Source organism: Rhamphochromis longiceps, linkage group LG13 (genome assembly GCF_057381845.1).
Source record: "Rhamphochromis longiceps isolate RC_006_pf linkage group LG13, R_longiceps_female_GT1.1, whole genome shotgun sequence".
Classification (NCBI taxonomy): Eukaryota; Metazoa; Chordata; class Actinopteri; order Cichliformes; family Cichlidae; genus Rhamphochromis; species Rhamphochromis longiceps.
Window position 1 is genome coordinate 8,025,865 of NC_140569.1, and position 24,588 is coordinate 8,050,452.

The window sequence follows — 24,588 nt, forward strand, 5'->3', positions numbered from 1 at the left end:
TGTGGCCTTTTGGAGGCTTATATGTGCTTGGGACATTTCTCTGACGGCTGATAATCTATAATTTTGGTAATCTCCTGGTGACAACATAGAGTAGCTTGGAGACTTTCACACGCTCACTGATCAGGTCATGTGACCTGGGTGGGTTAGATCATTATTTGCCTTATACTATATAATAGGTTGTACAGTCTCTCTCACTTTCTCACAGTTAATCTCACATTAATTGAGTGTGACATTAATTTGCCCCTCTGTGTGCTTTTCTAAACCACTGAGATTAACAGCTTTTCTATCAGAAAACTTGGTATCATATTGGCTGTAAATTTAAGCTTTTAATCAGCCAGTTTGTGTTATTTCAGACCCTAAATATACAAAGTATTACCTGAATGAGTACTGTAGATCTTGCAGACCCACACAGAAGACGTGGGAGTTGCACACTGCAATCAGCACAGAGACATTATTGATTACATGGTTGGTCTGTCTTGCTCATGCAAGCATGGCTAATCATCACTTCTTCCCTCACACCCACGTGACATAACAGGGAATGTTCAGTTCTGAGGAAGAAGCTTCATATCAATCAAAGACTGCACACATACCCTGAAGGCATACGTCCACACTTTTATAGGAATTTAGACATTTTGAACACACACAGACACTCTTATCAGGTAAACACAGAGACAAGTGGATTTTCCCATCTGCTTTGGGGAGACAAGGGGTCCTGCTGCAGATCCAAGCAGCAGAAGAATTTATCATAGAAAGCACTTTATAGATTCTTTGTTTTTCTGGCTTTCATTGGGCATTTGGTGGAGATGACTATGCAAGCATGAATAGACAGTCAAGGCATTGCTGAACATGAGATACCTTTATTTGACAGAAATCTTTGGGTTTTTTTTTTCTGGTTAATGTTGACAATTTTTGAGCAGAAGTGATGGGTGTGTGCATAAATTCCCTATTAACTTTATATCAGCCATTGGGCTGATTGCGACACATTATATAGCTGGTTAACATCCATTGCTTGCTGTTTGACCCCTAGGGCACAAAATGCTCTACTTATAACTTTTTCTTCACTTCCTTGATGCAGCAGCATAAAGTGTCTCATGAATGTCTGAATAGTGATAAAATGTTTTGTAGTTATCAAATTCAATAATTCGGTGTCACTGAATTAGGCAGTAGAAACTGGTACAGCTTGACAGGTTGGTGGTTTTTCAGGTAGGGCTTTGGATGACAAGATGAAGAAAGCATTTGGAGATTTTCATAGCCTTTTTGTTGTTGTTGTTGTTGTTGTTGTTGAGGGATCTGCAAACTGACTTTGACTGTGTGTTAGCCACAAACGTCATTTTTTTTTCTTGGCTAGTATTTGGTAGAACTTGGTATAGGGTAAAATTCAATCACTTTTAATAAGTGGATAATCACACGTTACAAAACTGGTTAAAGCAATAATGTTATTCCAGTGCTCAGGATTTTCCTTTGGTTCATACTTTATTATAATAATAATTATTATACATTAATCAGGCTCTTATTGTTCGAATCAGTTTGTGGTAGTGGGCACTGAAAAGAAATTTAAATTTGAAGTGTCTTTGTAAGCATGAAATGCAGTGGAAGTGGTGTTCTTAACACAGTTATTATGTACTTGAGTGTTGTGAAATGCGTGAAGTGTAGAAATGAATTCCACAGTTGAAGCATCTGGCTGACAGTTGACTAATGGCCAACCTTTTCAGTGGAAATGACCAGCGTGCGTTAGGCTGTGACATGTTGTCTTCTGCTGAGCGTGTGTGCATTATGGCGAGCGTCCATCTCATTTCTCTGCCAGAGAAACCTCTTCTTGCCAACTTGTCTGACGTGGCTCTCCATTCTCTTTAAATCTGAAGGCCTTGACAGATTCCCGAGTATAACTTTGGCACCAGTAGAGGGTTTTTATTGCCAGGTTGTAGTAGAGAGCTGTCATTTCTCTTGTCCGGGAATTTTGGATGAAACCATAAAATCTGGATTGTCATTATGTTTGAGGTTTTGGGAAAAATAACTCTGTCCCTGGATTGAATTTACTTAATTGCAAACATCTCCTTTGTTTTTGTTTCAGTTTTACGATCCATGCTTGTTTATTTAGAAACACACAAGTAAAATGTAAAATTATAGCAAATGTAAAGCAATTTTTATGTTTAGTGCTTGAGCTTTTTATTATTGAAGTTTATCGCCTCTTTTTCTAATTCTGATTCTTCTATTTTCTTGCCCCAAGCTCACTGATGTCTTCTGGGTTAGCTTTCACAGTGAAATGACTGCTTTTCTCTCCATTTATCTTTCCTCTCCATTCTTTCCCGATTACTTTATCTTCCTTCGTCTGTCGCACCTCAGTTGCTTTTCTTTTTGAGGGGGGCTTGCTTTGCAGTAGAATTCACCCAAGTGTTGTTGTTCTGTGCTGCAATCATGAGACAAAAACGGGGCATTTACACACTCCTCCTACGCACACTAATAGACATGAAACATTGCAGGGTTGTGAAGTAGTCAATGGGGTGTAAAATGTGATAAACTCTGCTGGTGTGTTTCACTTTGCTGCTGTCAGCCAGAAAAAAACACACAGCCCTGAAGACTGCTCATCATTTATCAGCCTGCAGAGCACTGCTGCAGCATCTGCAGGCTGATTCATACCGTGTGTGTATCTGGAACTGTACAGTTCGTACAGTTTTAAAACGCGGTTTTGGAAAATATAGTTGACATAGGTGGAATTTAGGATCCTCTCTTGCAGTACAAAGTGGGTTTTTTTCCCCCTCTGGGTCTCTTTGGATGATTTGCTTCGTTGTCCAATCATAGCACCCTGTGGGGTTGCCAATGACCAGTGGCATTACAGCCAGGGTGGTGCAGCAGAGGAGGTTAATGTGCAGTCAAACACACCAAACTCAATAGTCTGTGGGTAAAAGAGAAACACACCTATTGAAAGTTTGTCACCTTCAGCATAAAGCTACATTTACATTTTGACATGCAGTGGTGAATGATTTAGCTTTACCACAATTAGTTAACATAAGTGAATCGATGTCGGCTGAACAGTTTCAACAATATTGGGTCACAAGATTCATTTGGTGCACATGGGGATCCAAGGCTGACCTGTGTGGTTGTATACAACAGACAAGCTGTTGGAAAGCTGAAAGTGGCAACAGTGACAACGTGAGCATTAGAACTGGACCACGGAGCAATGGCAGAAGCTGGCTTGGTCTGATGGATCATGCTTTCTTTTGCATCACATGGATGGTCAGGGTTATGTGTTTATGTGTCTGTCGCTTACCACCGGAAAACCTGGCACGCGATGCTGGTGGAGGCATTGTGACGCTCTTGGCAATGTTCTGTAGGGACACCTCGGGCCCTGCCGTCCTGCCATGTGCATGTTACTTTGACATGTACCTAAGCATTGTTGCAGAGCCTACTACCAATTAAGCATATTAGGTGATGTGCATCTCTGTAATGAGAAGGGGTGTGGTCTAATGACATCAACACCTTATATCAGGTGTGCATAATTATTAGGCAACTTCCTTTCCTTTGGCAAAATGGGTCAAAAGAAGGACTTGACAGGCACAGAAAAGTCAAAAATAGTGAGATATCTTGCAGAGGGATGCAGCAGTCTCAAAATTGCAAAGCTTCTGAAGCGTGATCATCGAACAATCAAGCGTTTCATTCAAAATAGTCAACAGGGTTGCAAGAACCGTGTGGAAAAACCAAGGCGCAAAATAACTGCCCATGAACTGAGAAAAGTCAAGTGTGCAGCTACCAAGATGCCACTTGCCACCAGTTTGGCCATATTTCAGAGCTGCAACATCACTGGAGTGCCCAAAAGCACAAGGTGTGCAATACTCAGAGACATGGCCAAGGTAAGAAAGGCTGAAAGACGACCACCACTGAACAAGACACACAAGCTGAAACGTCAAGACTGGGCCAAGAAATATCTCAAGACTGATTTTTCTAAGGTTTTATGGACTGATGAAATGAGAGGGAGTCTTGATGGGCCAGATGGATGGGCCCGTGGCTGGATTGGTAAAGGGCAGAGAGCTCCAGTCCGACTCAGACGCCAGCAAGGTGGAGGTGGAGTACTGGTTTGGGCTGGTATCATCAAAGATGAGCTTGTGGGGCCTTTTCGGGTTGAGGATGGAGTCAAGCTCAACTCCCAGTCCTACTGCCAGTTTCTGGAAGACACCTTCTTCAAGCAGTGGTACAGGAAGAAGTCTGCATCCTTCAAGAAAAACATGATTTTCATGCAGGACAATGCTCCATCACACGCGTCCAAGTACTCCACAGCGTGGCTGGCAAGAAAGGGTATAAAAGAAGAAAAACTAATGACATGGCCACCTTGTTCACCTGATCTGAACCCCATTGAGAACCTGTGGTCCATCATCAAATGTGAGATTTACAAGGAGGGAAAACAGTACACCTCTCTGAACAGTGTCTGGGAGGCTGTGGTTGCTGCTGCACGCAACGTTGATGGTGAACAGATCAAAACACTGACAGAATCCATGGATGGCAGGCTTTTGAGTGTCCTTGCAATGAAAGGTGGCTATATTGGTCGCTGATTTGTTTTTGTTTTGTTTTTGAATGTCAGAAATGTATATTTGTGAATGTGGAGATGTTATATTGGTGTCACTGGTAAAAATAAATAATTGAAAGGGGTATATATTTGTTTTTTGTTAAGTTGCCTAATAATTATGCACAGTAATAGTCACCTGCACACACAGATATCCCCCTAAAATAGCTAAAACTAAAAACAAACTAAAAACTACTTCCAGAAACATTCAGCTTTGATATTAATGAGTTTTTTGGGTTCATTGAGAACATGGTTGTTGTTCAATAATAAAATTATTCCTCAAAAATACAACTTGCCTAAGAATTCTGCTCTCCCTGTAAACTATAGAGAGGCAAATTCAGTTTGTTATAAATCTCATAATAATGATCATATTAATTTAATGCTATATCGGGTAAATTACATTTTCCGCCTGTTTAACTCTGACTGAAGCTTATATCCTGAAACCTATTAGAAAACATGGCCATGCTGGGATCGGTTCAGCCCCCAGTGACCCTGCTTTGGATAAGTGGCTAAGAAAATGGGTGAATTAATGACTGTGCCATGAGAATAAAGGCATTTTATTTAAAGTGGGAGAGATGTGTTGGAGAGTTAACATTTTTAAGCTGCTGTTTGAATTATAATATGAGAGAAATTAAAACATAAGCAGTTTCATTTGCCAGCAAATTATCTTAAAGACTTTAAAATCTTCTCGTTTTTCTCTCTTCAGTTTGATTCTCAGACAAAATAATTGATTACTCACAAATATCAGCACTGTGACAGTCGCCTGGCTGCTTATCTATCATTAAATTTAGAAATGTATTCACCAGGGCTCCTTGTTTTCTGCTGTGTGCGCTCTTAAGCATGTGATGGTTGTGATTCGTACAGTGTCAGTCACTCCCCGAGGCTGTTGGTGAATGGTGGTGTGGGAAGAAAGGATTTATTACCTCACTTCTCCCACTGAAAGGTAGTTTCATTCTTAATTATTTTGCTCCCAAATTCATGATCTACATGATTCCTGCTGTGCCTGATCTGTGCCTGAGGCTCTTGTTGTGTTTTCCCTTAGAGTGGAAGTAAGATGCATGTTGATCATTATTTGCATTGGTTTCCTACTACCACTGTGATTCATGAAACCCTTTTGTTCTCTGTATATTTTTTTAAATGAATGATTATATGCAGGGATCTTTTGGTGGGAAGCACATATTCACTCATAACATCTTGCTCTTTGTGTTGTTGTGATATCATCATATGCCAGTGCATCATGGGTTGTTGTGCACAAGTTTACTCTGGCACACCTGACTTCAGCCGTTCATTTTTTTTATCAAAGTAATGAAGCTATGGTTCATGCGGCTGTCATCTGTTTGCTAGTTTGCACTTTCCTGTCACAAACAAGAGAGACACGCCATCTTGTCAACCATTCCCCGTGTGTAAATGGCTCATTTGTTTCTCTCACTTATTTGATTTTATTTTTATTTTGTCAGTTGCCATTCCCAGAAATTGGGACAACTTACCGTATTTTCACGACCATAAGACGCACTGTACTAAAAGGCGCAGTCTCAGTTATGTGTGCCATTACTGTATTTAACACACACATAAGGCGCACTGGATCATAGGGCGCATACAAGTACCGTATGCGTATTTAAAAATAAAGCGGGAGCAAACCTGAGTTCGATACCTTACTCACATTTTTATTACCAGTAATCGTCATCATCAACAACACACAAGCATACAAGTGTGCGTATTTAAAAATAAAGCAGGAGCAAAACGAAGTTTGGTACTCACATTTTTATCATCAAACCCATGGAAGTCCTCATCCTCTGTGTCTGAATTGAACAGCTGCGCTAAATCTCCATCAAACATGCCAGGTTCACTGTCTTCACCGTCAGAGTCACTTTCCGTGCCGTGCGGCTCCTCGGAAATGATGCCGGCTTTTGCGAAAGCTTGAACAACAGTGCCAGCAGACATGTTAGCCCAAGCATCTACAATCCATTCGCAAATTGTGGCGTAACTCGCCCGGCGCTGCCTTCCACTCTTGGTGAAACTGTGGTCTCCATCGGTCATCCATCGCTCCCAGGCCGCTCGCAGCCTTACTTTGAACGGGCGGTTCACACCGATGTCCAGCGGTTGGAGTTCCTTTGTCAGGCCTCCCGGAATGACAGCAAGCTCACAGTTCATTTGTTTCACTAGTTTTTTCACATCGGCTGTGAGATGGGCACGCATAGAGTCACAGATTAAGAGCGATGGTGATGCGTGGAAAAAAAAAAAAACACCTGGTCTCCTTACATACACCTCCCTCAGCCACTCTTTCATCATTTCCTCATCCATCCAGCCCTTTTCATTTGCCTTAATGATGATTCCTGCTGGAAACTTCTCTTTAGGCAAAGTCTTTCTCTTAAAAATCACCAGTTTCTGTCCATTAGCATGGCAGCCAAGCACAACAGTAAAAGAAGACTTTTCGTGCCCCGTTGTGCGTATCGCTAGCGTGCTGGTCCCCTTCTTCTCCACAGTGTGACTCACCGGGATGTCAAAAGTGAGCGGGACCTCGTCCATGTTTGTGATGTGGCTGGGCTGGATGTTTTTGTCCCCGATGTGTTTGCTGCAGTAGGAGCGGAAGATGGCCAGCTTTTCCTTATAATCCGCTGGAAGTTGCTGCGCTACCGTAGTCCTGGTCCGGATGGAAAAATGGCACAGTTTCATGAAAAGTGAAAGTGAAACTGCTTTTAGCCGAATGGTGACCGTCGAAACGCTTCTCCCGCTCGTTCTTTACTCGATGATCCACCGCTCGAGTCTTTCCTCCAACTCGGGCCACCTCGCCTTATGTCCGCGGAAACTCAGCTGCGTTTTCTTGACCTGCCGGAGCTTGTTTTCTAGCTTCCTCCATTTGCGAACCATCGATTCGTTAATCTTAAATTCTCTCGCCGCTGCTCGATTTCCATGTTCCTCCGCGTAGCTGATGGCCTTCAGTTTAAACTGTGCTTCATAAGCGTGTCTCTTTGCCATTTTCAGGGTTGCGCCCACACTTCACCCTTTAGCGTTCTCATGGTGTTCTCTACTACGTCCTCCTTACAACACACAGGGCGCACTGCGCTATAGGGCGCGCTGTACTTTTTGAAGAAAATCTAAGACTTTTAAGTGCGCCTTATGGTCGTGAAAATACGGTAAACACTGTTTTATTTACCAGAAGTTTCCATACTCTCTGTGCAGAGAGTTTAACCCTTCATCTGCAGGCCAGTGCTGTTAGCCAGCAGCAGCATTTTGTTCCCTTTGCTTCCTGTGCTTTCTCACGGGGTAAGATTTAAAAGACTCTTACCTGACCTCTGTTCCTCAGGGTATGATGGAGCCTTTGATCTCCACTTTCATCCATCCAGCCTACCCACTTTTATTCCTTGTACCTTGCTCTCAGCTAGTCCCTCTTCTCAGCCATGGTAGACCTTTCATAATTGGCCACACTTGACCTTCAGTCTGTTTCTGCAGTTAAGCTCTCAGCTACTGCTGCCTCCACAAAGCTATCCTTTTAAGAAGAGCTCTGAAAAATAATAGCTTCTGGCTTGAAACAACTCAGGCTGTTTACAGAATGGGAAATGCTTCAAAGTAATCTTCATGCTTGATGTCTTTAGGTGTTCAGTGGAAATAATGAAGTCTAGAAGTGACTGGAAAAATCCTCTGCTTTTCCAATTCACACTCCAGTCTGTAGTTTTTATAGCAGCAAGATCCAGTAAGTAATGAGGTTAGTAAAACAAATGTTTAAATTAGACACTAAAGACTGTAGCTGTTCTGTGTCTTTAGTCTATAAAGGTCATTTTAATTAAAAAAATCCACAAATACATAAAGTTGTCAGAAATACATAACCTGGCATTACAGTAGTCACAAACAAACATTCATGGACTGGCACACAAGCTGATTAGAGAGGTTCTCTAGCTTTCACTCCAGACTCTTGTACTTGGCTTAAGTGCTTTCAGCATTAACTCTGTGTCACTGACCCAGCTTTTGGCTCACACAGACACACTGACTTACTGTTGTATAATTGGAGGTCAAATGACTGGCAGTGCAGGCCAGAAGAGAGAAGGAACAAATTTCAGATTTTATAGGAAAGTTTTTTAGATTTTACAAAATGCACACAGCAAGATGATTATAAAGCACTACTGTGTTGAAAATCTGTCTGTTAGATGTCCTCTTCAAAGCTCAGTTGCAGCTTAAGAGGCGATGTTTACAAGTTGTTTCAGTCTTCTCATTAAAAGGATCAAAATGCCCACAGGAATGAGGGCTGGGTCATTAGTTAGATTTTAATTTCAATTAAGAATTTGGCTTTCAGCAATTATGAAAACAAAACTTTGACATTGATTTTCACTAGGAAGCTCTCTAAAAAGTGAAATTCCTAAGAGGTGGAAAGGTCATTAACAGTTTCCTGCCTTTAGTTCCCCATTACTCTCCTCCTGTCCCTTGTTGTCCTAAGGATGAGTATCCCTGGGCCTTTTTGTTGCAAGAGTCACCCATGCATTTCATGCATTTATTCTTTTTTTTTCTTCTTCTTTTTTTGTTTTTGTTTTACCTTTTAAGATAGAGCCAAAGTGTCAACCCCATCAAACACCTTTAGAATGTGCTCGAACGGAGCTCACAAACCAGGTGCGCTCGTCCGATATTGGTGTCTGACCCCACAACTGCCCTTTTGGATGGATATGCAAAAAAATTTCCACTGATACACTCCAAAATCTTGGAAACTCATTATCGCAACAAGCTTCAACTTAAGAAGGGAAAGTTATACTAGGCTGTTTAATTTGCATGCATAACTATACTCCTCAATATGTTGGGGAAAAAGTACAGAACTCAATAAAATAAAATAAAAAAAAACCCCAAACAAACCCTTTTGTAAATAAGATTAAATGGACTTACAATATTAAGGAAGCTGTTTTCGAGTGAAAACAGTTCCCTCTCCAAATAATGCTCTCATTGCTGTCTTTACTGAGTCAGAACTTACGAAGTAGGTCGGGTATGACAAATACATTCTTTTGCTAAGCTTTTAATGGTGGGGCTGTTACTGTGTGTTTCTCATTTTGACCAGATCTTTGGCGTTAAGCGCTTGTGGCAGTCAGTTAGCGCTGCACCCCTACACTGCATGTCACATGTCAAAGAAGAATTCTCTTCATTGCATTCATCCCTGGGGTTTTTTTTTATTTTTTATGGCTGGTGGCTCACTACATTTGAGTATGACAGTTCTATTTGGAAAACTTAGTTTTCTAATGTCCTTGATACCACAAACCAGGATACTGTTAAAAATACAGCAAACAAAGAAGAATATTTATCTTTTAGCTGGATAAAAATGGAAATCATTATTTAGTGGACAGCTTTGCTTCTTGCAATTTGCCAAAGTGTCTATTGTGTTTTTAAGATACATGATACTTTATCACTGTGTTTATCACTTGTTTTATTGCAATGCCACCAAAACTTAGCTGTGCCCTGCCCTGCTGTGTGTTTGGGTTTCCTGCACTCTTAGAGTGTGTGTGTGTGTGTGTGTGTGTGTGTGTGTGTGTGTGTGTGTGTGTGTGTGTGCGTGCGTGCGTGTGCACGTATACGTGTTGGTTTTAGAACTGTCATGCCAAAATGAAGTGTTTCCTTTCTCCTGCCTACAGGGAAGATATGGCAGCCACAACTTCCTGACACACCCTTCACTTCCAGCTATCCAGGGGGATTGAGGTGTGCAAACAGTGAAGCGCGAGATTATTTGACTGTCTTTGGTTTAAGCTGCACATGTTTTTCTGTGGGGTTATAGATGGTGACATTATTTCACTTTTTGGGAAATCAGCCTCTCATGCAGTTTGTGAACCTTTTTTAAGAATTGATAAGAAAGAAATGCTTTTTTTCTTACAATAGTTGTCAGATCACACTTTGTCTCTCTCTGTATTTCTTTCTGTCAGTATTTCTGTCTCCCTCTCTTTTTCTGTCTCTTTAAATCACTGTTTTGCTTTCCCTATTTTTTTCCTCCCTCTATCAGTTTCTCTTTATTCATCTTTATTCTTCTCTCACTTTCTGTCTCTGTCTCTCTCTATATGAATTTGTCTATCAATTGAAATTCAAAGGTGCTTTATTGACATGAGTTTCTTAAAACTTGTTTGAAAGCATCATAATACAGTTTCTAAAATAATATTAATAGGAAAAAAGAACAACAAAATTAGACGTTTCAGCTTAAATTGAAAAGCTCAGTGAACACTTAAACGTCATATTGGACATGTGTGTGCATGTGTGTGTATGCCCTTTCTCATTGTCCTTGTTCCTTTTGCTGATTGAAATTCGGAATTACCTAAGTGAATGAAATAAACTAAGAGTTCCTTACTTCACTGCACAATTTCAGGAGGAATTGCGTCATCTTTGTTCACTTGCCAATTTGTGGTCATTGAGCCTATACTTCTTTATGATCTGGCTTAGTTGTCCATTTCTGACAGTTACGAGATATTCTATCCATTCATAAGCTCTGTTTAGGTTCAAATGACCTTCTAATCTGCATTAGTTTCTTCTTCTGAGAGTTTGAGTACTCTCCTGTGAATGCTAATGATCAGTAGGTATTTGTTTGTGGGTGTGGGTTTTTGTTGTTGTTGTTGTTGTTGTTTTTTAAACATGAATGTAAAATGTATATCTGCAGAGCCTTACATGTAGAGGTCGTGATTATTGAGTGGACTCCATACATCACTATGATAGAGCACAAGGAGCAGGATGATGCGATTAAATATCTCGCTTTATCTCTTAACTCTATCTCTCTATAGTTCTTTATCTCTTATCTCTCTTTGTTGATCTCTCTTGGTCTAAATTTCTCTTTCTCCATGTCAATATCTCTTTGTCTTAGAGATATCGATCCTAAGCTGAATTGATTGAGAAATCTACTAGAAGTAATCTGGTAATTTTTGGTTAATTATACTAAATGGAAACTGTTGGTATGTTGGTAGGTGGTGTTTGTGAAGTCTATAAACACATACTCCACAGTAACTTCAGGATTATGGACTCCACATATTGCTGATGTGGTGTTTAAGGGAACATTAAATAACTACATGCTCATTAAATGCACATTTTTGTGGATAAGAAATATCCACTTTAGTCTTATCTGCCATCTCTTCCCAACATACACATGCACAAATTCTTAATCTTTTCATTTCTTTCTTCAACATTCTTCGAATATCATTTTCACTTTTTTTTTTGTCTTCTTTAGAACATTTTCCCTCTTGTATTGCCATTTAGTTCGCACACTTTTGTGCTCATTATTTCATGCTATTTGCCTCTTTAATTTCTGTCTCTCCCATTCTGCTAGTGAGAGTCAAGTAAGGGTACACCTACACCATCTTACCTAAATTATCAAATAAAGCGGTATATAGGGTGCTCCTCTGTGGGTATTTTAATTGCCTAGTGCTTTGAAAAAAATAATGGTGCATTTTAAGCAGCAGCTTCTCCAGTGGATTTCTTGTACTATGAGCAAACTCCAACTCAATTGTCTTTGACAGTTGGTGGAAGTGGTCCTTGTTCTGTCCTGGAGCCTTGGCGAGCACAGCGTTAGCAGTACATGAACCAGTTGTTTGTTTTTTTTTTACTTCAAATCTTTAGATCAGAATGAGGACTACCTTTCTCAGCTTCTCCTGTCTCTAGTCTTTTGCCCATCTCCGCTCTCTCATTATGAAATGTTTTGGGTATGGAGTACTTTTGTGAGGGGAGGCCGGAAAAGGCGCTCCATATTTCCCAGACCTCCTTGTGGGAGTGTTTCTCTGCTTTCAGGATGGAGATCCTGGTAGTCTGTTTTTAGAGAAGTCCTGAATCCTACTGCACTTTATGTGGCTGGCCCAGACTCTTTCCACTTTTTTGTGTCTTGTGTCTTTTACTAATTTATTCTGAGGTTACTGTGGTGCAGGAAGTAGAGCAACTGTTCTTGTTGTTTGATGCTATTTAAACAAATTGTATTCAATTTGATAGAGCAGCTTATCTGCTAATGGGAAAGTGAGTGGTTTGACCTGTGGCTCCTCTAGTCTGTGTGTTGGGCAGGATGTTCAACCCCAAATTGCCAATAGAATAGAACGGGGCTTGTTGTGTAGGATTGCTTTGAGTGGGCACTATATAAACACCAATCCATTTGCTGTGGTATCAGTTCGTTGACTGGAGCTCCAGACCTTTAGTTTATTTTATCTTTCTTTAAATGGAAATCTTTGTTGGTAAAATAAATTTATGTCAAATAAATGTATTATTCTCTTTCTATGTTGTGGCCACATTGAGTTTGCTTGTGGTTTTCTGGGATATTTGGGATATTCAGAGACGACAGAGTCCAACCCAAGACTGGAGGGGGTGAGGGTACTTGATTAACATGAACTGAAATTTTAAAATAAAAGCGATGGGATTCCTACTGAGTAAATTAATTGGAGGGGCTGATTTTTCTCCTGAATAAATACGAAAAATGTAAAAACTGAGATTCTGGGTCCATCCAATTCTCAGGAGAAGGCATGGTTTGGTCCAGGAGTGGAAGGTGTATCACAGGCGCATTGTACATATTTCAGGATGTCAGTGGGGGAGGTTGAGTTCTTGGCAGAATTGGGAACATATCTGAGGAGGCAGAGAAATCATTTCAGACATTTACCAGGAGCAGCGTCTAGCAGTATGAATGTAGTAAAATACTATTATTTTACTGTCTTTATGTATTCAGTAACGGCACACAATTTGAGTTACAAGTGCAAATGTTGCCAAATGCTAGTTGGTCAGGTCTTATTTGGATTATAAAATACTTGTTTCAAAAAAATAAGTACTGCAAATTCATCCAGTGAAATTATGCGGTTGACGTGATCAGCTGCAGTAAGAGTAGGTGAGTCTAAAAAAATATTTTTAAAGCAAAAAAATATCTGTACGGATTTTAGGCATCCAGTTTGTGAAGGTCTTAACATTCAGAAGGGTAGTGGTCATGCTCAAGTATGAGACAAAACGCTCCTAGGGTTTGGACTTCATAATAATTTGTTTCAGATTTATTTTGTGTTTTGCTGTATGTATTTGTGTGGGTATCACCAATTTCTGTTCTACTGCTGCTTATTTTGGCCAGAGCACTCTTGGCTTAATTCTAATCTGTGTACTGTGCTTTATCCTATTGGTGTCTTTTCTGGATGCCACTTTGCAAAGTTCTTACATGAAGAGAAATCAGAACCAACTAAACATATACTATAAAATTATAAAACATCTAAACTAAATTTCAAATCTAGGGTAAACATAAGGCTGTAATCTAGCTGTGAACTCTACTAGTGAACTCTTGGTATGACTGAGAGCTGATGAATGCCACTTTAATAGTTTTTCCTCAGGCCTTTTTGTGGCCGTCTTCATCTCATTTGTGTTTTTGTGTTGTGACATTCCCCTCTGATGGCTCATTGATTAATGTTACACACAGAATGAAGCCTTGAAGTTGTAGCTGAACACAACTAAAAAAGGGCGTTGAAATAATATAGCCTGCAGACAAATGGTTTAAATTTTTCTCATAGCTCAACAAATACTGTACAAAGGAGACAAAGGGAGGGTGATATTTGTGTGTCTCTGCCTTCTCTCTGATATGGCATGTGTTGTTGGACAATAGCTCCTCTATGTGTGGCCTCTCCTCAAGGCTGAAATTGTTATGTCATTTTTCTTCTCCCCTCTCCTCTTGTCTCTTTTCACTCTTTCCCTCTTTTCTCTTGTCTTTTTGCTCTCTGTAACACTGTCTGTCATTCTTTTCCTTTGTTATTGTTCTCTTAAAAATCTTATACATAAAGGCTGGTGCATGTATAAATCTAGTGTTTAACATCCAGTACTTTACACTAAAATATTGCAGATACAGAAGTTCATGATGCAGATCTGGATTTTAATACCAATCTGCATGAAGAGGCTTAGTGTTTCATTCTGAATTTTAAGTTTAAAATGTGCTGCTGTTTAATTATTCAGGTCTTAGTCACGCCGACTGGTAGGCGAACCACCCTGACGGTTGAAGACTGTTACTGGAAATTGCTGTCGATTTGTTAGTGAAATTATTGGTCACATTGTTGATACTTTAGTTGCTAGCACATTGCTGCAGTTGCCTGTAGTTTGCATAGAAGCTGACATAGATGCTGACTTGCCTGCTAACACTCACCAACTGGTCACCATGTAGTAGCGAAAACTCTGAAACATGAAAGGTGCAATGCAAACAGGAAACAGAGAACATTTGCCTTCAAAGTAAAAGTTCTGTCTTATCGCTGAATCTAGCATATACAGTGCTTAATAGATGTGCTAGACCACTGCCAAATTATAGTTACTGTATTTTTTTTTTCATAACAGTTTAAGGACTGTATCAGAATACAAATGTTTTACTTTCAGTTTGTTGCGCTTGCTCCCCTCTCTCTAATGAGACTGGCATGTTTGTTGTACACAACACGGACGCTCTGTAAACCGTTATCTATAGGTTTTAGCTGTGTACTGTCAGCAGAAAATGGCATGAAAATGTTATTTGTCTTACTCTTTCTCGTGTTTGTGTTGTTGTTGTTGAGTCTTAAGCTTAGCTGCTGTCACGATGAAGAGCAAAGTCATAAAATAGACCAATTAATTGCAATGAAACAGTGTTAAAACAGTACAAACTGTCCACTACAGGAAAAGTCTGTTCTTCACATGCTCATTTTTTTTTTTTTTATCTAGATATTTTTTTGGCACTACTTCTCCTCCGTGGTGAACTCTGCTATTTCAGCGTTTCCTAAAATCCATCAGTCTTCATAGCCAGTGATTCACACAAATGGACACAAACTCAATACTATGATATTCATTTAATTTGTTGACTTCTCCTTATGTTAGGTCAAACTAGTTAGAAACTAGAAAGATGTTTGTTGTGGATTATACACTATGGGAAGCTTTTCATTATTTGATTAATATATACCAAATTCAGTAAATGTATAACCTTGTATTTATGTTTTGCTTTATGTAAAGTTGGGAGGGCGATGTTTAAGTCAACATTTATGTTACCATGCATTTAAAGAATGATTTCCAGTCTTTCTCACAGAGAGGGATGAAAATTGTTGATTTAACACTGGTATTATGTCATTACTCATTATCAACAGATACCAAAAGCTAATGTATTAGTGTGATATTGGAAGTAGGAAAATCTGGATTAGTGCATCTGTAACTGATAGCAATATTAATATGATGTAGCTTCTTGTTATTTAGTCACTCACAGAGCTTATAAAGTTATTTTGATGAATACACGTAGAGTAGTTCGCTCCCTTTCTTCGTGACAGTGGAAAACCAGAGGTCTGCATTAGCTACAGACTGCTATCCATGAAGCTGGAGAGGTTCACAGCATGAAGTGGAGGCTTGCCCATGAGAGTGAGTGAGAGAGATGCTTAAGCATGACTAAAAGCCAAAGTATGCCTCAGCAGTTAACCCATGAACCGCAGCACCATCAGCTGCATTTCAGAATGCACTTAGATGCCTAATCTGAACTACAGCCACTCCTCTTCTGAACACCCTGCATTGTCTTGAGGCTGTTTAAAAAATTGTATTGGTTTGTTCCTTCAACTGCTGCCTGTCATCTCATTTGTCAGTTTAAAAAAAATGTTATGCAGCAGTACTTAATATATTTTTTAAAATAAGGAATTACATCAGGTCACAAAAACTTTTTTTTATTAGACTGCAACTTCAATTGTTGATGTAAAATAAGTAAATATTTCTTCTAAAATAATCTAACATGGACGTTCTTGGTCCTGTGGGAGGCGGATTTGAACCCAGAACCTTCATGCTGTGAGGCAACAGTGCTAACCACCACAGCACTGCTAACCACCACAGCACTGCCTTATCATGTGACTGAACTTAGCATGGCAGTTTGTAAAATGGTCACAATCTCTAATCTACTGATTTTTGTTTCTGGGCATGAATGTTACATTTTTATTTTTTAATGTTCCTGATAACAATGTTTGCTTTGTCTGTTCACATATGTACTAATGTTCATGTACAACAAAAAAGGCTTTTTCGTGACTGTTTTTCTGGTGAATTTGGGCTGAAAGATGTGCTGTTGGCATCCCAGGTGTGAAACCTCTCCAAATTGCTTCCTCCATGCTGTGTTAGCTCTGCCACTAACAGCTCGTGCACTGATCTCAGTGGTTATTACACCTTACAGCTGATTCCATCCTGGACTGGATCAGATTATCCTAACTCTCAGACCCCTATTTGTTTTTTGTTTGTTTGTTTTTTCTCCTGTTAGACTAAACTCGTACTTGTATGTGTATACTCTGTATTTCTGCAAGTGTGCATCCTGTTGTTTGTGCTGCAGTCTGCAGGGACAAAGCTGGGGTTTAGTTGTCTCATCATGATTTATTCATGCTGTGAGACTATGCAGGTATTTGTATATGTGTGTGCAGAGCAGAGGGCTTATCAGGGTTTTAAACTTGAAGCAATAAAATACAATCTAGTTTAGACTGACAGTAATTATATGTTGAAGTGTAGCACAGAAGTGGATGGACTGGCCTTTTTTTACATTAATCTTTCTTTTCTCTCTCTTCTCACAGGCAACCAGACAAACTGGTGGTGGTTTGGACGCGTAGAAGTCGACGGAAATCCTCCAAGGTTGGTATTGGATTAGATGCATTTTTAGTTTAAGAAAATTTTCAATTTCCACTTATTTCCAAATGTAATTTTTTTTCATCATCCATCCTTCTGTCCTGCAGTCTCACAGCTGGCAGCCTGGCATCAAAAACCCCTACAGAGGAGTCGTGGTGTGGCCGGTACCAGAAAACATTGAGATCACGGTCACTCTTTTTAAGGTAACCTGCTGCTCTATTATCTGTGTAAAACAGGCCTTTAAGGAAACTCTAGCCCTAATTTTTCAGACTTTTCTGGGAAAATGTTAGGCTAAACATTTATATACATTTAGTTGGAAGCACACTTATTTAGTCCCCTTATCAAACTAATCCTAATAGCAAAATGTGAACTTTTCCAGTTGATTTCAATACCAAAAGCACACACAGACGGTTAAAATTGCTCAACACAGCTAATATTTTTCTAAATTTAACATAAAATGCTAATTTTCCTGACTTTTGCCTACAATTCCTTAATGAATCTTTCACAAGATCACAAATTTACAAATCAATTGTTGTACAAACAATTTCTAACTTCCAGAGTTCAGGTTTTTCTGTTAAAGCCATAAACCTATCAGGCCTAGAGCTTAAGAGAAGAAAACATTACCTTTCATAAAAGAAGGCAGTCTGGAGGTGGAAGAATGATGCCATCTACAGTGAAGCATGGTGGTGACTCTGTGATGCTCTGAGGCAGTTTTTCTTCCTTGGTTAATAGAAATCTAGAGTGTGTAGCATGGAATTGTCATCATGCTACTAAAGTGCTAAAGACACAGGGGCTGAAGGATTCAGTCAAAGCATCATGATTGGTTGAATTTGGTAATTAAATATTAGTTTAATAAAATGTTCAATCACACTTGTGTAATATGATCTTTACAAATGGCTTATGCCAAAAATTCTGCTTCTATTGTACACTTAAACAGGTATCTGTCACCTTGTCTGACTTACTTAAACATACTGGCCTTTTTGCTGACAGGTCAGCTCAGAGCTCAGTATCTTGTTACCCATAACTCCTACCACAAATCTCTACCATAATTGTCTTGCTTTGTAAAGTGGTGGTGGTGGCTTTTAACAATTTGGATACTAAATACATGAAAATCTAGTCAATCCCAAGGCACTTGACACAGAAACCCTCAAATAGAGTAAAGACTTCATCTCCAGACATCTGTAAAAACAAATCCTTACGTCTGCTTTCGTGTGTACTAGCTCAGTTTTTTGAAGTCTGTGGTTGTTGAACGTAACTGTACTATTAGTGCCTCTCTTTTTTTAGGCCCACTTCCACTTCCTGTCTCAGAGGAAGTAATAAAGCTGTTTTGGTAATGAGACAAAATGCAAAACCATTGAAGGCACCATTCAACCATTAAGTTGGATGGAGCTCAAATCAAACGGCAATAGAATGCAGTCTGTAAGCCTGCTGCCTTGGTAGAAAGGTTTTTGTTTATTCTGGATAATAAAAATAAAGAAACTCTGAAACATCATCCTAGTTTACACGAACACAGCCAGGAGCATGTCATAGATCAGGGTGTTTAATAATACAGTCCGTGAACCATGATTGGACAATCAAAGCATCTAATGCTGTGCAAAGAAGGTCGGCATAACTTTTCACTATTTGGTCTTCAAGAGTTGTTGATGGGAGTCGCAGTGTAAATCATTTTTAAGAATGTTTGACTTTATTATTTTGGTATTTTAATCCAAGAAGGTTGAATCATTGTCACTTTGACACCATTCTTACTAAAAAAGACACCAGACAAGGTTTTGGATGTTGCATGAATATTTAAAAAAATTAGATTGATTAATTGATCATTAATCACCTCAGAAGTGAGGTGAGACGCCTGGCCACGTGGTGTGCTGACAACAATCTCTCTCTGAATGTGGAGAAGACGAAGGAGATTGTTGTGGACTTCAGGAGAATGCACACCCAACATGCTCCTCTGACCATTGACGGAGCGTCTGTGGAGAGAGTGAGCAGCACCAAGTTCTTGGGTGTGCACATCACAGAGGATCTCTCCTGGACGTACAACACCACAGCACTGGCCAAGAAATCACAGCAGCGTCTCTTCTTTCTCCGCAAACTAAGAAGAGCAGGAGCTCCAGCCCCCATCATGTACACTTTCTACAGAGGCACCATCGAGAGCATCCTGTCGAGCTGCATCACTGTGTGGTTTGGAGCCTGCAATGCGTCCTGCCATAGAACCCTCCAACGCATAGTGAGAGCTGCAGAGAGGATCATTGGTGTCTCTCTCCCCTCCCTCCAGGACATTTACAGCACCCGTCTCACTAAAAAAGCCCTTTGCATAGCGGCTGATCCCACGCACCCAATGCAAAGCTTCTTCAAGCTGCTGCCGTCAGGGAGGAGACTGCGGAGTCTCCAGGCCAGGACCAGCAGACTGAAGGACAGCTTCATCCATCAGGCTGTCAGGAAGCTAAACTCCCTCCCGATTCTGCCCCCCTCTCCCCTCTTCTCCACCACGGTCTCACTGAACTCTGTCACACACACACACACACACTCTCTGACGCACTCACTGGCCTGCTCCAGTCACTTTGTGGAGCATTGGACTGCCATTACCTCATAAGACTTTGCTGTTACACTATCTCTTACCGTACACTACTAAATCTCCATTTGCACTATTTGCCTATTTTGCACCACTATGCCTTCTTACTTGAATATTGTATATTGTATATTGCATAGCTTTTTTTTGTTATACGTAAAATTGTATTGTATTTATTTAAATTTTTACTTTTTAATTATTTTATTTGCATTTTTCTAATCACTAGGGTTTGAGAGTAACGCAATTTCTATTCTGTGTATGTCCTGTACATGTGGCAGAATTGACAAATAAAGTTGACTTGACTTGACTTGACTTATTTTGTGCATATGTGTACATACATACAAGATGGAGCATATATAGAGGAAGGAAAATATTGTCTTCTAGTACAACAGGTGCTTGAAAATTAGTGGGAAGAAGTGGTACTTATAGGTCCCCCATAGATGAACAATTAAACAAAATTTCCTGTCTGTCGACAAAAAGATTTTCCAGTGGATTAACAATACATTTCTTTTTTTTAATTAAATTGTCAGACTCAGAGTAATGAGCTGCCAATAATGTTTTATCTAACAATACAGATTTATTTCTTTAAGAGGAAAGTAAAGTAGCTGTGCTGAGAGGTTTATTTGATTTAGTAAAGCAGCCTTTCTTTATAATGTTGAAAAACTGAGACTTAAAGTTGAAATGGTGCTCATATTCCTTAAGACATCTCAGACTGAGTGTCATCCATTTTATAAATGGATAGTGCATTAAATGAGAACATTTTTATACTGTATTTCAACTGCTTTACACTGAGTGAAAGGGAAACGTTGTGAATATTTATAGTTGTATTAAAGATCTCACAGAGTCGTTAGGGGGGAAAAAAGATGCAGGGCCTGATTCTCTTTAGATTCTTGACTTTATTATTTTTCACAGCTTTTCAGTTTTCTGTGCGTGTAGCATAAAGCTCATGCTGGAAATACTGTCTACAGTAAAACCCCAGACAGAATCAGACCCTTTGAAAATGCATTAACACCCTAATCTGCAGTAGTTATATTACTGGCAAATACTTTCCTGGTCAATTGCAGGTCAAAAGCTGCATGCAGAGTTGCTCTGGTAACCTTTCTTGGTTACAGAAATAATTAATTGATGTTGTATAACAATAAAATATGAGCTTAGTTTCAATTATTATATTTCTGGTGGTACCTGTCAGCAGGGACATTCAGTCCTCTGCTTGGATAGTCATGCACATCCCTAGCCTACAGTTCTGTAGATTTGAGAGTTCAGGTCACCTCTCCGGTCCTATAACGCCTAAATGTTATAAAGGGCTTTTAACGTTACCTGGGTCATTTTACCTGTGTTATAGGAAACTGCACCAGTTTTTACACATTATATGTTTTTTAAATGAGACTAGGTTTGTGCCCCGATTTTACAGTACTTTTTCAAAAATCCTGTCTCTTGAATTGCCCAAGTGTAACACTTGGGCAATTCAAGCATCTAATAACTTACACTTCTGATTTTTTTTTTTCTGAATTGTGGTAACTGAAAGTGAGGGGAAACGTAACCATGATTTTAAGATCCTGTCAAAGTGTTTTCTGGCCTCAAGCTAGCTGAACTAGCTGAGCCCTGCATTATTGTAGCCTCGGGGGGATGTACACTACCAGACAGCCTTAGCTGAACTTTGTATATAGTAAAAAAAAATCATGAGATTAAATATTAACTGAAGTAAGCAGTGCTCTGGCTGCTCATTATGCAGACAGATCAATCCTACCAGAGATAATGTGCATAATAAAAGTGGGCAGTTATTGTTTTTACCCTATTGAGTTTTAAATTACCGGTAGCTGGATTTGACTTGTGACATTTTATTTTTTTAATTTTATTTTAAAGTATCTGAAAACAAATCTCACTGAGAGTACCACAAGAGTTGTTCGGTTCTGAATTATTGGAAAGGACAAGCATTTTCCTGTTCGTATTTTAAAAATATTTAACAAAATAATAAAATCCTTGTCACTAATGTTGGAATTTGTTAATGAAAACGATATGTCACAGAAGAAGGTGCATGCTGTGTGTGATCTGCAGCTTCTGTTTACCAGCAGCACTAAAACAGCTGATAACGCCTCACTCTGCTGGTGCTTAAAAGCAGTTTATGTGGGATGTGAAATAACAGCAAGTTTACAGTTGGGGGGGGGGGGGGGGTATGTGAGAAGGCTGTGTTATTTTCTGTGTTTGTGTGTGGGCGTTGTCTGATTGTTACACTAGACTGCAGGAATATTGATTTCTGGGAGTGTGTCCTGAGCTCAGCCAGACAAAAAGGCAATCAGAGCTCGTGTATTACACACAGAGGCTGCAACAAACAGCAGACTGTACATTTGTGTTTGTCCTCACTAGAGAAACTCCTCCTCTACCTTTTAAATGAAGTCTGGTTTAAAATCTGTCCTATGTTTGTTGGGTGGATCAGCTTTAAAGCTTTTATATCACTATTATTATTTAAATCTGGCCATTGTTTGCATTAATACTTTAGTAAAGGTGTAGAGACTAAACCTGAGCTGTGCCCCATAAGTCATAAGTGTGTTTTTAGTCTGGGGCTTGCCCCCTGGTGTCGACGTATGTCAGCTGACCATCCTTGAAATGCCCATTGCAACCAGGGTTTAATGCATCTCTGAAATCCAACCTATCATATCACCTGTTCTGCAATTTGACTCCCACAGTCCAAATACTGGCATAATATATGTGCAGATGCTTTAGCACCTGAAGTGATTGTACTGGTTTAACCTGCATCCAACCATCTGGTTTCAATGGGCCCAGTTTTTAGTGTTTACCACTTGACATGCAGCTGTGCTTTCTCTCTTTGTGCTGTGTCCAGCTCTGTCTTGTGTTTGTGTGTACTGTGCATGTGCTTAAGAGAGTACTGGAGGGCAGTGAAGGTCACCCACCGCAGCACAGTAAGGCCGGGCTGCTTCCTGCCTCCGTTCCTCTCTTCTTTCATTATGTCGATTTTAAACAGGCAGGAAGATGGGAAGAGAGGCAACACAGAGATGCTTAAAGTACACAGAAATTTTCTGCATTTTAATGTTTCCATCTGTGGATTCAGTAGCCCAACCTTGTGTAATTGAAAGTCACCTCAGTAATGCAAACAATTTATAAGGGGAAATGGAACATAAAAACTGGGTCATGAGGTGAATAGAGATGATAGTGGGTTGGAAGCTGTTGAGCTCACTCAGTTTTCTGTCTGTTGGCACACGGCCAAAGTGAAAATTAGAATTTAATTAAATAACTGTTGTCTTGTTTGTAGGACCCCCACGCAGAGGAGTTTGAGGACAAAGAATGGACGTTTGTCATTGAAAATGTGAGTACTAAATGTACACATGCTTCTTCATTAACATGGTTAACGATGCTTTTGTTGTTGTTACATATCCATATTTTCTGTCTAACCTGATGGTTGGAAAGGAGCGCAGCCTATAATTGTGTGAAGTGCTCAAACTCATCTGAAATGTCATATAGAGGAACTTGGGGATTAGATGTTAAACAAGACAGGGATGATTTACCAGCTTTCAGTATTCTCAGGAGTCTTCTAGGGACACGGTCTTTGCATTTCATGTGCAGATTGTGCCACCATGTGGTCAGTTTATGTCATTACATAATCTGAGTACCTCGGATTAAATGGCTTGAATAATATTCATGTACATGTTTTACAAGGATATATTTGTTTTTATTGTAGTAACAGACTGTTTTTCTCAAGTAATAGTAGAGTACTTTTTACACTTGTCTTTTTGACGCCACAAACCATGTGCATGTAAAATACATGTGCTTGTAAAATTCAATTGTTACTTTATTAATGCAAATGTTTTTAGGAGTTCCCATCAATTTATATTATAGCAACTGCTTTTCCGTAATGTGCTCATGCCATGTTAGTCAGACTGCTGTATAAGTCAGCAGAAACAAGTGAAAACTGAAACTTTATCCAAGGAAGGACAGTTGCTTGCTCTCTAGTAGTCATGCTTGGGCTGTCATGGAAAATTGACTGAGGCGAGAAAGTGATAGTGGGGAAGCCTTTTTTCTTTAGGTGACACAGCTTCAGATGTTGTGCACCATATTCACTGTCCCATGACAGTGGAAAAATAAAAGCCCTCTTCACGGAACGATACTTTATTCAGCCTCTTTCCATTTCCACAGTCACAACTGAGTTGTTTCAAACATTAAAATTTAACCAGCCAGTGAGTCAAAGACGGCATCATTGTTAACCTGTAACCTTTTAAAATGTTACATTTAAGCTCTTTTAGACCTACCATTTTCATTACATACTTTTATTTAAGGATATGCATTTACACTTTAAGTGATATGGTTTTGCTCTGCCTAGATTGTTGCACCAACTAATTCATATTTCCAAAAAAGAAAGAAACTGTAAACTGCTGAGTGTGGTTTGGCAGACACAATTTTTGAAAAAAGCCTCAAAAAACAATTTTTAGTTAAAAAAACTAAAACAAAAATTGGCAAGAAGAACAAAAACATGATAAAATAACATGGATGGAGAGAATTTCTTGTATTGTAGAGGTTTGTGAGAGCAGGAAGAAACTGAGACAGCAAAGTAGAGAATTGAAGCAAACTGGTGAAGAGAAGTGGAGGTGGCCAGGAAGAACTGGAAACTTTTATTTGCTTTTTTCATGGTAACTTGTGGCAGGTTTGTGACGTGGTGTCCATCAATCTTGCACACATGTTGAACTAACTGAGTCTGCATTTTAAATTTCAGTTCAGTCTTATTTATATAGTGCCAAATTACAACAGGAGTTGTCTCAGGGAACTTTATATTGTAAGGTAAATGATACAGAAAGAAAACCCCTACAATCATATGACCCGTTACGAGCAAGCACGTTGGCAACAGTGGGAAGGAAAACCTCCAGGTGTTCCTCCAGGAAAACCTTCCTTTTAACAGGAAAAACCTCCAGCAGAACCAGGATTACGG

The 24,588-nt window shown here is 39.5% G+C and overlaps 1 protein-coding gene across 5 annotated transcripts in view; it reads left to right on the forward strand.

Annotated features, from left to right (window-relative positions):
• ehbp1 (EH domain binding protein 1) overlaps nucleotides 1-24,588 on the forward strand; it is a 171,230-nt gene that overhangs the window by 6,947 nt on the left and 139,695 nt on the right. For all 5 annotated transcript variants that reach the window (XM_085427306.1, XM_085427307.1, XM_085427308.1 and 2 more), the window contains 3 exons: nucleotides 17,038-17,095; nucleotides 17,197-17,292; nucleotides 22,921-22,974. In XM_085427306.1, the coding sequence (XP_085283432.1) occupies nucleotides 17,038-17,095; nucleotides 17,197-17,292; nucleotides 22,921-22,974 (208 nt within the window). The remainder of the gene's footprint in view (nucleotides 1-17,037; nucleotides 17,096-17,196; nucleotides 17,293-22,920; nucleotides 22,975-24,588) is intronic.